The sequence below is a fragment of the Culex quinquefasciatus genome, chromosome 3 (assembly GCF_015732765.1).
Source record: "Culex quinquefasciatus strain JHB chromosome 3, VPISU_Cqui_1.0_pri_paternal, whole genome shotgun sequence".
NCBI lineage: Eukaryota > Metazoa > Arthropoda > Insecta > Diptera > Culicidae > Culex > Culex quinquefasciatus.
In genome coordinates this window covers 120,748,358-120,760,475 of record NC_051863.1, presented here as the reverse complement: position 1 = coordinate 120,760,475, position 12,118 = coordinate 120,748,358, and the positions used below count along the sequence as shown (strand labels likewise).

The 12,118-nt window shown below is 36.6% G+C and overlaps 1 protein-coding gene across 2 annotated transcripts in view; it reads left to right on the top strand.

Annotated features, from left to right (window-relative positions):
• Positions 1–12,118, top strand: part of LOC6044891 (tyrosine-protein phosphatase non-receptor type 61F) — a 62,609-nt gene that overhangs the window by 45,510 nt on the left and 4,981 nt on the right. The window contains exons 5-7 of one of the 2 annotated variants that reach the window (XM_038265949.1): positions 1,402–1,548; positions 1,617–2,329; positions 10,006–10,143. In XM_038265949.1, coding sequence (XP_038121877.1) covers positions 1,402–1,548; positions 1,617–2,329; positions 10,006–10,143 — 998 coding nt within the window. Of the gene's footprint in view, positions 1–1,401; positions 1,549–1,616; positions 2,330–10,005; positions 11,402–12,118 lie in introns of those variants that run through there. The other variant, XM_001862296.2, reaches the window with a different exon arrangement.

The window sequence follows — 12,118 nt, the reverse complement described above, 5'->3', positions numbered from 1 at the left end:
GATATGTGTAGGATCCTATGCGGCCCAAGTCTAACTTGCATGCGTATATCGCGCTTGCACCAAACCTTGTATGCAACTCATGATAGCGTATTATGACAGTCCGGCCGGAGCGGATGGATTTATCGCGAGTCGTACGGACATTCGGAACGAATCGATGGCTAGCGGGCGGACGGGCCATCGGAAAGCATAAGAAAGCACACGGGGCGAGACACAGAACACCTAGGACTCTACAGTATGGAATTCAAACGAAAAAAAGGAAAAAAAAGATACCTTCTTAGGAATATGTTTTATCAGCTCCAAAATGTTTATTCAACGTTTCAACGTTAATATCAAAATAATATTTTTGCTCTTACTAGAGCAAAAAATGCGCTCAACTACATAAACTATTACATCCGCTATTCAAACATTGTTATTCATACTTAAAAATACACAGAAAAAAAGACAAACTTGCCATTTCGCAAACTATCAAAAGTAACAAAAAAAAATTAAGAACATAAAAAAAAATATTATGTGCCAAATTCCAAACTTATCAAACAAATTCGTTATCAGTTATTGTTATAACAAGGGGCTATACCGGCAAAGTGAACGGATTTTTGCTCAGCAAGAGTTTGTAGCCTTATTCATACTTATTTCGAGCTAAAAATAACAATTTCGTGTCTTAAATATGTATGATTCAACCATCAATTCATATGATTTGAATTGTTGTTACACAATTGAAGCATTTCTGAACGGATTCTTTTTGGAGTTACAGTAGTTGTTCGGTAACTGGACGTTGTTTAACTGGGTCATTTTTTAACTGGGCGCTCGATTACTTGGCCGTAGCCCAGTTAAAAGCAGACAAACGTCAAAAAACCAAAACAAACCAAAATGACCGAGGGGTTGATGGATGCAAAAATCATATTCAATAAATAAAAAAAAAACTTTTTTCAAACTTTTGTAAATTTCAAGTTACAATTAAAGAAATATGAAAAGTAAGCATTGTAAATAAATTTGAGCAACTTTTATTTTTATATTTCATCTGGAAAATATTATGCATCGGTGGTCCCCTCGTTATTTTTTGTTCAGCCCAGTTAACGAGCAACATTCGGTGACTGGGCTACGTTCTCAGCCCAGTTACCGAACAACTACTGTATTTATAGAACTAATAAACTGCATTTTTCATATCACTTAGGGTGTATGCATTTATTGCGGATCAAATGCACCAGGAATATTGTAAAGTGGTTAAAAACAATCAAAATACAGATGTTTGAAGTTGCATTTCCAGCTTTTTGAAAAAAAGCTGTTAAAAACAGATAATATTAATCATTTCATCGTATCGTAAACTCTATCTTCGAGTATATCATCAGCTTATTTTGTGTCATGGTAACACATTTTGAATCAGGGTTATTTTTCTCTTTCCAGATCGACAAGGAAGGCGAAAACAAAGTGTCCGTACAGGACATCCTCCTGGAGCTGCGGCGGTACCGCATGGGACTGATACAGACCTTTGATCAGCTGTACTTCTCATATCAGGCCATCATCGAGGGAATGAAGCGCATGAACAACTCGGTAAGATTGTCTTTGTCAGTTTTCGTCCCCAAAACATCAACTTGCAATCGTTCTTTCTTTCCGCGCAGTCTTTCGAGGACTTTGAAGAGCTAACCGAGGTGGTCCCAGCCGGCAGCCAGGACCAGGACGCTGACACCGACGACACCCCACCGCCTCTGCCCCCGCCGCGGACACAGTCCCTCACGGTCTCCCAGAAGCCGCTGCCCATGATACCGACCAGTGAAAGCGTCCACGAGGACTTTATCGCCGGCAAGGTGAGCCGGGACGAGCTCAACAATCGGTTGAACCTGGAGAAGAGCAAGCAATACGAGATCAGCAGCAGTAAAGACCGACCTCTGCCGCCCCTGCCGGCGTCGGCCGCACTCGACAAACTGCACGAGGCGTCCAACAGCTCGGACAACGACAGCGGCGGTGGCCATTCCGGCAGCAGCAGCGAAGTGGACGAGCTGATCGAGGAAAATGACAGCGATGAAAACGACGTCGACGATGACGATGAGGACGAAGAAGACAACAGTGATAACATCGAAAGTTCCGTGCTGGACGATTCAACGATAACGAGCTCGCCGACGTCAACGCTGACGACCACGACGACGGCGGCCAACAGCAACACGTCGACGCTGGAGTCGAACAAGGGCGCCAGAGAAGACGAGCATCAGCACTCGCGGGTGGCGGCGTCATCGTTCGATGCGAACGCGACACTGCCGCCGCTGCCGAACGGTGTCGACAGCAACAGCAACAGTGCGGGAGAGGATGGAACGGTGTCCAGCCCGGAGAGGGAACTGTGAGTGTTGCTTTTATTTTTGTTATACTAGCCTACTCTTAGCATTAAACCTCTAAAACCCATTAGGGTGTAATATAAAAATCGATTTTCCAGCACAGCTATTTTTCAGTTTCTTTTGGGTTCCTAAACAACCCCCAAAGTTTGAGAACGATTGGTTCAGTCTTCGTTCTGCCCAAAGCGATTCAATTTTCCATATAAATTTGCATAGGAAAAATCTTTTTTTTTTGAATTGTGATACTTGAAAAAATCACGTTCCACGCTATATCATATCTTCAGGTATATCAGGTGCTTTACAACCTTCCCGAAGAGAGTTTCGAGGAAAAAACACGTTTTAGACGAGTTTTGAACACGCTGTATCTTTTTTTAGCAGCATGCCTAGCACCATACTCTCTTCGGCAAAGTTGTAGAGCACATTCCATAGCAACCGAATATGAATCTGGTTTCAATATAGCGCGAAACGTGAATTTTTGAAATATCAAAATAAAAAAAAATGGTTTTCTCCATACTACCTAATTCCCATACAAAATTGAATCGCTTTGCGCAAAGTGGGGGCTTAAGTTAAGCCGCTTAACCAACCGTTCCCAAACTGTAGGGGGTTGTTTAGGACCTCAAAAGGAACTGAAAAGATGCGGTGCTCACTAAAATTTGGACGACTTTATTTTTTTCCGTAAAACCATATTAACTACACCCTAAGGGCCCGGGATGGACAATATCGTCAAAATGTAATAAGAAAAGCAACTGTTTTTTTGCCTGTGTAAAGCGCAATAACTATCCGATTATACTTTTTCTTGGAACTTGAATTTTCATTAAATTTGGAAAAACATATTTTAAGATTTTTTACTAAAAAGTTATTAGCCTACGAAAATTACCGTTTCCGTAACTGCGCACTGTAAAAAAAGTACAAAAACTGCAGGCTCAAAATCGAAAGAAACGGATTATTTTGTTCATGTAAAACAGGGGTGACCAAAGTATGGCCCGCGAGGTGATTTTTTATGGCCCGCGGACCCATTTTGAATAATCATATAAAATGGCCCGTTGACCATTCGTAAAGTAAGTTATGATTTTTCAAAACGAATGTTAATTTTAAACTTTTTTACGATATTGTTTTGCTAATTCATATTTCGTTCCCCATTTTACGACACAAATATTTGGTTCAAAAAGCTTTCAAATTAATATGAGTGAAACAAGTAAATACAGTCATCCCATATATTCGGAACACTTTTGTGATAATTTGTCAATAGCATACCAAATGCACCTTTTCTGCCGACTCTACTATTTTTAGGACCTTTATTTGGACATTCACTTGCTATTTCACTAGTAAAAGTTGTACTTTTTTAACAAAAAACTTCATTTCAAGACTATTTTATCTCGAGCCGCAAAATTGCCTGTTCCATGATTCTGGGATGTTATTGTGCCTCCCACAATTGTAGAACACCTGAATTTAACTGATATTTTTACAAAAAAAAGTTATCAGACCATGGATAAAACATCACTAAGCTTAAGTTTCACTGGTTGCAGTGTGTGAAGTCATTATTTTATTTCAAATATGTAATCCTGGAGAGATCCAAAGTTTGTTTACATCCGTAAGAAAAAAGTGTTCCGAATTTGTGGATTTCAAGTTTTTCTTCAATAACATGATACAAAAGATAAAATTTCCAGTTGTCCGATACAACATACGAAAGATAGCAAAAAAAGCTTTCAAATGAAGGTAAAGCGAATCATTAAGCTCAATTATCGATTTGCAATGATTTTTTGAAAATTGGCCGATCTATATACTGTTCGAATATGAGGGATTTTTTTAAATTTTTGATTCAAAATTTTATTTTTTTTTTTTTTTTTGAAAACTTATGATTGAATCCAGGGTGGCCACACAAGTCGGGAAATCGGGAAAGTCGGGAATTCGCCAAAATCCGCCAAAAAATCGGTAAAAAGGTCGGGAATTTTGAATTTTAGTCAAAAAGTCGGGAATTCTAAGCATACTTGTTTGAAACTTATTTTTTAACTCTCGAATAATTTTGTACAATTTTCAAATTGAATTCACTCAATTCTACTTTAGTAACTTACTTTAAATTTAAGGTTCTATTCACTATTTTAATATATTTGAGTATGGAAAAGCTGTATAAGAAATTCAATATCTTAATGAATATTGGATGCCTTTGACACAGATTTTCATTGTATTTTCTATGAATCAAATGATCTCTTTTAATTTTTGTTTATCAAACAAGAGGTAAAGTTAATGAAAAACTAATGCAAAAATAGAGCCTAATGGCCAGCTTAGAGTTATGATTCTATTTAATTTTGTCATATAGATTGAATATTTGAAAATGCAGGCCAAGGGTGCATGATACTGATGATACTCGTCGGTTGACACACCTAGGCGAGGAACATCCCGGAAGGAGCCCAACTACATCCGTAGTGCTGTTTGGACAAAACAGCATGGCTCTGGTTCCTTGCAAGTGTCCTATTTTCTTACCTCCACGTTGGCTTGGTTTAGTCATCATGATGACAAGGTGTAACCTAGCTGGTGGCCTGTGGAAACGACTCGAAAACCTTTGACCAGCGAGGGTCAGAGTAGAGACGGCTAAAAGAAAGGGGCGCGACAATGTGGGAAAGGGAAGTAATTTGTGATTGTAGACGGTATTGTTTTGATTCGCAGTATGTTGAGTCAACTGCTGTGGATGTACCTGAGCATCGCAGAACGGGGTTTCTCTTCTTTCCATTTCAGCTACCACCTATCTTCTGTTTATTTTGTTTTCACTGATTTTCTAAAACGGCTTCTGTTTACTATCCTCCATTTGATTTCGATTTTACTCATTTGATTTTCTTATTTCTCAACGCTTTTCCACTCTATTTTACCAATTGATGCTGTTGTAACAAACTGTCTGCTTTCCCTTAATTTGGCAGCGATGTCAATTTTTTTATCATGTGCCTTTTCACCCTGAATACAATCTAAGCTTGTTTGTTACCTCTATTTATTAACCATTGTTAATTTCTTTATCTACTTCATAAATTACTATCTTTCTTTTACTATTGATTCTTTACATAGTACATTTCCTTCACTGTCCATTGTTTTGAAACTTCACCTTTTTCTTAAAGCAAGTGAGGTTCGAGCCCTTACTCAATTTATGGAATGATTAAAGGATTAACACAAATATTACTCTTGTACTTTTGAAAAACTTTTCTAAAATGCTTAGGACCAAAATATTGTAACAAAACACCGCGACAAAAGAAATAGCAACAGATAAACACGACTCAACAATAGGGAAGATTCAGGAGAAAACAATACACAGTGAATAACAATTAGTTTTTGAATTTAAACCAAAAATAAAACAGTTTTTGCTTAAATGAAAGTTGATAGGCACACTATAAATGGTTAGGGGCTTATACTTACATCAAACCCTACGTAATGTACCACCCCCGGCCGAGTTAAAATGCGTAACCGGAAAAGAAGGTGTGCATGCCTGGCACGAACACTCAAAGCGTGTTCTAGCGTGTTGCTCGTACTGACTCAGAGCAAGGGTGAGATGTAGGTGTAAGGGCAGTGCGTGTTCGTCGGGAACCTAGTGCATAAGATCGGTCAAGGCCCGTTCTTACACTGAAAATTGCGAATTGCGAATAGATTGAATATTTGAAAACAGATTCCAACTTGAGTTTGGCTATGGTTTTTTTTTGGTAAATATCAAGGGGCAAAAAAAATCAAAGAACTTCAAAATATCAATGGAAATTTAAGTGCAAAAACCTGAAATCAATTCAAAATGCGTTTAAATCATTTTTAGCATGTTTGAGTTAACTAAAAAATATTTTGAATTTTAGAAAATTTTCGATCGCAACAGGTTTTATTTTGTTTAAATTTTTGTTTTTGTCTTACATTTTACATTTTTTGAAAACCTATTATTGCAAAACAACTAAACTAGTGTAAAATGCCTTTTAAAATACTTTTTTTCATTTAAATGTTGAGACTATGGCTTGTTATTTCAAATTTTCAAATTCAATTTTTTTGCCCCCTCCTTGAACTTGGCCAGAGCAGAGGGACAAAAACTTACAAAATATGTGCATCGGCCTTAACAAAATTCATTAAGTAATTTTAAATAGGGTTTTTTTTCCAAATGTTGCCCTTGAACATTTTATGGGTATGGGTAATTTACCTCTTATAGATAAAGCTTGATTTTCAGTTTTCGGAACTTAAATGTCGAATAAAATCCAAAAATGAAAAAGTTTTTGACATTTTTAAAACATGAAGAAATGTTGAAATGGAAAATAAATTCCAAGAAATTTTTAAGTTATTGCTAAACTGTTTAATAAATTTGTCTCTTCAAAAATTTTGCTTGAAATAGGTGGGAAAACATAAAATCATCAAATTGAATTTTCATTAAAAAAAAAACAGTTCAATACTGACCACTAAATAAATTAACATGGATTAAAAAAATCATTATCAAAAATTACCAAAATCAAAAGGGAACCAAACAAAAACATGTTTTTTGTGAAATCCCTGACATTTTTCTAAACCCTTTGAAAGAATAATAACAGCAATTTTGTTTTAATCGTTCTTTGATTTCAAATATTGATGAAGTTTAATAAAATAGGAACAAAATTTTAAATTTAGTAATTTTTATCTTTTTGTCATTTACAGTTGAAACGAAGTATCAAAAACTGTACTTTTGCTAATTTAAAAAAAATAACATGGAAGTTATAAGTATTGTTGCACTTTCGATTATTTTTCAAATACTAATTGTTTGTGTTTCTACTTTGAATCTTAATATTGAATTGCCATTTTTGAAGTCTTTATTTGTATTTGTTAATTAGTTTTTGTATTTACTAAAAATGCGTATAGTAGGTTTTTTTAATTCATTTAAATTTTTTTTTCGGTGGTTAATATAGACTTTTCATTTAGAAAGTTTTTTGTTTGAAATCATTCTTTAGATAAGAAATGCCTATTATTTGAGCTTTCTTTAAAAGTCTGGAAAATGTCGGGAAAAAGTCGGGAATTTGAAAATGGGATTTGAGTGGTCACCCTGCGATTGCAAAACAACTGAACTAGTGTAAAATGCATTTTAAAACACCTTTTCCATGGAAATGTTGAAACTATGGCTTGTTATTTTAATATTTATATTTATAAAAACCCGATTTAATCCCACCAAGGGTGAGATAGAGCCTTTCTTACTAAAGAATATAACTTCTTTCAATTCACATCATCGACTTGATACAAAAAATCTTATGATGAAAGCAAGGTATTATTAATGATGTGTTTTCTAAAAGAAATTGAAAACGCAATTTTCATCAATAGAATATTTTTAATCGTACAAATTCTTAATCAAACAAGCGTTTATGACAAACGCTAGCATAGCTAGCTTCCAATGCGCAAGTGACGACACACACCGCGGTTTTGGTTTTCTAGTTTTGGTACGAGCCCAAAAACCGAGCAAAGCAGGCGCAAAGCAAAACCGAGTTAACCGTACAGTGGGAAGCTTGCCATTCAGCGTCTACGAAAGTGAGAGAGTCAGAGATAGCTATTTTTACAATCGCACCACTACACACTCAACCGCGAGAACCTTAGGTAGATAGCCATTGGCGTTGCGAACATTGAAAACTTTGAAAACGATATAAAGCTTCGAAGCTTAGAAAGCTCTTATTGGAATCCAATGAACTCTGTTAAATACACATACGAAATCACGACCAAATGAAGCCTACTTAAAGGCGATTTTAGGAGCACACGGGAAACAAATTGTTTGTAGCCGGATGAATGTCCTATGTCAAAAAAGTTTTTGCAGAAACATTGGACAGTTATGCAAAAACGGACAGAGCAAAAGAAACCGAAAAGCTACGATATCTTACATGTTGAAGGAAACATCGGTAGACAAGCTACTACAAACGAGTATAAGTCGAGCCGAAACATATGCGCCAGCATTCTCGCGCCAGTATTCGAAGCTCAACTTGACAACTTGGTGACGAAGCGTCGAAAATCGATGCAGTGTGATTTTGTAGCGATTTTTCGGATTAAAATTCATGCTGAATCGACATATTTACGAAGCTGGAAATGACGTCCTGGCTTAAAGTAAAACCTATACCTTTCTTTAGTAAGAAAGGCAAAAAGTAAATCGTTCTAAAAATTGATCGGGGTTGCCGATCGATGTCAAATTTGTTTCAGATGCTCACTCATGGTCTGTACTATGAATGTAGGAAGAAATTTGGATAAAATCAGAAATGAAAAATGTTGGCGAATGTCACCAGGTGGGCTTTTACCTTTTTTTAGGGATTTTTTTTCTTATAGTAGGTTAAACAAAAAAGGCTCTAACTCCAGAACCATATTATGAATCTGGATGAAAATTTGGGAGGTTGTAGAGCTCGAAAAATGCATTTTTTGAAATAAATAAAAGAAATGAAAATGACAAATTTTGACCATATTTTCATTTGAAAACTGTGTATTTTGTTGAAAAGTCTGGCCGCATCCGAAAACAGATGGATAATTCGAAATTTGCGCGGCAACTCGCCCAGGTTCAGCACACTAGCTTTCATCTGCATTTAGAAGAATCGAAATCGGATTTATGGGAGCTGAGAACGGCGCGACACAAAATTTTGCAAAATTTTACCACATACGAACATTACTCGACCTCTACGGAATTTATTTTCTCAAAATTCGAGGGTTCGAGATAGACGAGTTCTGTTAAGGTAAATCGATAGAGCGTCGAAAATCGATGCAGTGTGCTTTTTTAGCGATTTTTCGGATTAAAATTCATGCTGAATCGACATATTTACGAAGCTGGAAATGACGTCCAGCCTTAAAGTAAAACCTATACCTTTCTTTAGTAAGAAAGGCAAAAAAATGATTAAGAATCAACTCTACTGGGTAAATTATAAATTTTCCAATATTTTCTATTGAAATTTTTAAATTTTTCTACTCTCCCTCGACCATGACATTCAACTTACTACCATTTTTCAAATACCTAAAAAAATGATACAAAACTGATGGAAAACTGTCATTTCCTGTTTTCTATTACTATTAAATAACGAAAATGTTCAAAAATTAGCTTTATTAATTAAATTGCCTAGAGCTTGGTGTGATAGATGTATTTTTTTTATATATTAACTAAAAATAATGTAATTTATCTTTTAAAAAAATCAATTTTGTACATTTGGCCCGCAGGCTCTTTTGAGCATCAAATTTGGTCCGGCATCTGAAAACTTTGAGCACTCTTGTTTTATGATATCAACAGCCGTACAAAATTTGAGCATGATATGAGAAAGCTGTTTCCGATTGCAGATTTATTTGTAGTGGAAAACCCATATCTAGAGCTTTTTTAAAGGTCCTATGAGCTATTGAGTTTCATATGTTTATAGGACCTATTAAAAAACCCCTAGATATTTACTCTAAAAGGTGCAGATAGTTATGATACAGACATGACCAAAATGTCAAAGACAAAATATCTGGATAATCTGTACATTGCATAGAAAATTATGAATTTCAATAAAACTCTCATGGTTCGGTTTATTTACACCTATCATATATCCTGAGCCTATCATATATAACGAGAGCCAGTTCATTCCTGGTTGTTGCCATTTCAAAATGTCAATTTTCATATCCGGCATCGAGATCAATAAATGTCGATACCCATATTGCCCAAACTCCTGATACTAATCTGCTCTCTTTTCCCCCTTCCCTTTCTTCTTTCTTTCCCCAGATCATCCCCGGCGGCCGAGCTGCGCCGCCGCAAGCGCCTCGAGCGCCAGTCCGCGATGGAGGACAAGATCCGCGAGATCAAGCGCAAGCAGCAGGAGGTCGAGGACAGCAAGTCGTCGTCGTCGCCGAAAAAGCGCAGGTTCATAATGCTCGCCGCCGGCGTCGGCTGCCTCATTGGCGTTCTCTGTGTGTATCTGTACGCGCGCGGCTTCTAAGGTTGCATTCGAGCGCGTGCATGTGTGTAGGCATCAAAAAGTGGCATCAATGTTGGGCCTGTTGTTTTATTTCTGAGAGTTGGTTAAACGATTTTATTCTATTTTATTTTCCAAGTTTGATTTTTTTTTTTCAATTCATTCCAAGCGGAAAGACTTGAATGAAGGGAAGTGCGAAGGAGAGGAAGGAGCAGGAAACTACCAAGCAACTAACCAACTGTCGACAGTGTGCACTTGGTGATCACTCACACACACACACGCACATTCACAATCAAACAATGAAAACACACTAACAAACCCATTTTTGTGATAGGTTAATCCAGTGCATTTTGTTCCACCTTAATTGGGCGCGTGAGAGTGAAAGAGAAGAGAAATGTGCGCCGTGGGAAGGACAGGGAAGAGAGCTCTTGAAAGTTGAAAGTTTGATTTTTTATAAGCGAAAAATAGTTCCGTTTCGTGCAAAACATTTGAAAAAAGTCCCGAACGAAAGAAACACAATCATAAATGGTGAGAAAAAAGTGAGATAAAACAAGAAAGAGAGTATGTGTCATTGTTCTAAACAAGAGAATTGTTTTCTAGTAGAGAGAGAAAAAATAAGGTGAGAGAAAGTGAATGATGCAAGGAACATTTATTATCAACATACAAACAAAAACACACACACATTCAAACAAACACACGCAGTCTGTTGTTGTATATCGAGAGTATCGTCCATGTTTTAGAAGATAGAGTTTTACATTTTTTCTACCAATGGAATATTTGCTTATTTTTTAGAAGAAACAGAAAACCGCTAGCGGTAAATGAAGAGAATAAAAAATGAGATAAATAGAAAAAAAACTGTAAGCATTGTGAGTAAACGAAATTCTAATATTTTATTATCATTTTTATTATTCTAAACCAAGAAAAGAAAAAAACAAACAAACGACGAAGGACGTTTAGCGAGCACGTGTAGAGAGATTGTTTTTCTTTTTTCTATAAATGGGATGAAAAAGAAGTAAACGAGTTTAGTGCTACTGTGGAAGGCGAAATCGAAAAAAAAGAGCTGAACTTTATAACAATAACAAAAAAAAATGCATATTAAGAAGAACGTATATTAAAAGTAAACAAAAAAACACACACACACATTTGTATAGATGACTGTTTTAGAAAATTATGAAGATATAAAGCTGAAAATTGGTGAAAACTAAATTAACATTGTTTGTTTTATTTTAGAGCTTTGCGTCGTTTTTTTCGTTTTTCGTTTTCGTTTCGTTTCGTTTCTTTTTAGTGCCGCAGGCGAGACAGATCAGGATAAGGAAGAAGCAGGGGACACTCAAAGACACTCTCAGATCAGAAATCAAAACTTGCACAGAAATGAAAAAAGGTAGGCTTTTACACGCAAATGCACACACACACACACACACAGCTGCTAGTCGTTGATGTTGTTGTTGTTGATGTTGTCGATGTTGTTCTTTGAATAGTAGACACTGCGCTAAAAACACACACACACAAAAATTCATATTTTTCTGGCCTCTTCCCTGTCCGAGAGCGTGGTGCGCGATCATCGTGCGGTTTTATTCTGTGGTGCGAGAGTGTGAGTGAGGTGGGCGGAATGAAAGAGTGCGCGTGAACGAATGTGGTATTCAAAATTGAAGGAACTTTATGGTAGGGCTAGGGTGTAGGAAGACGGGGTCGTTGGTGATTGGTTTGGAAGAAATTTCCGACTGATTGTGATATCACAGCTAAGTTGGCAAGTTCCGAAAGTCCTTCTCTGTCAAGATTTGCGACATCCTAACTTTTCGACACCCTCATCAAACGTCAAATCAGTACAAATTGCTGCCGGATCTTTTTTCCGGATCGCTTCCAGAAAAGATCCGAAATCAATTTTGTATACAGTAGTTCGGTAACTGGGCTGAGAACGTAGCC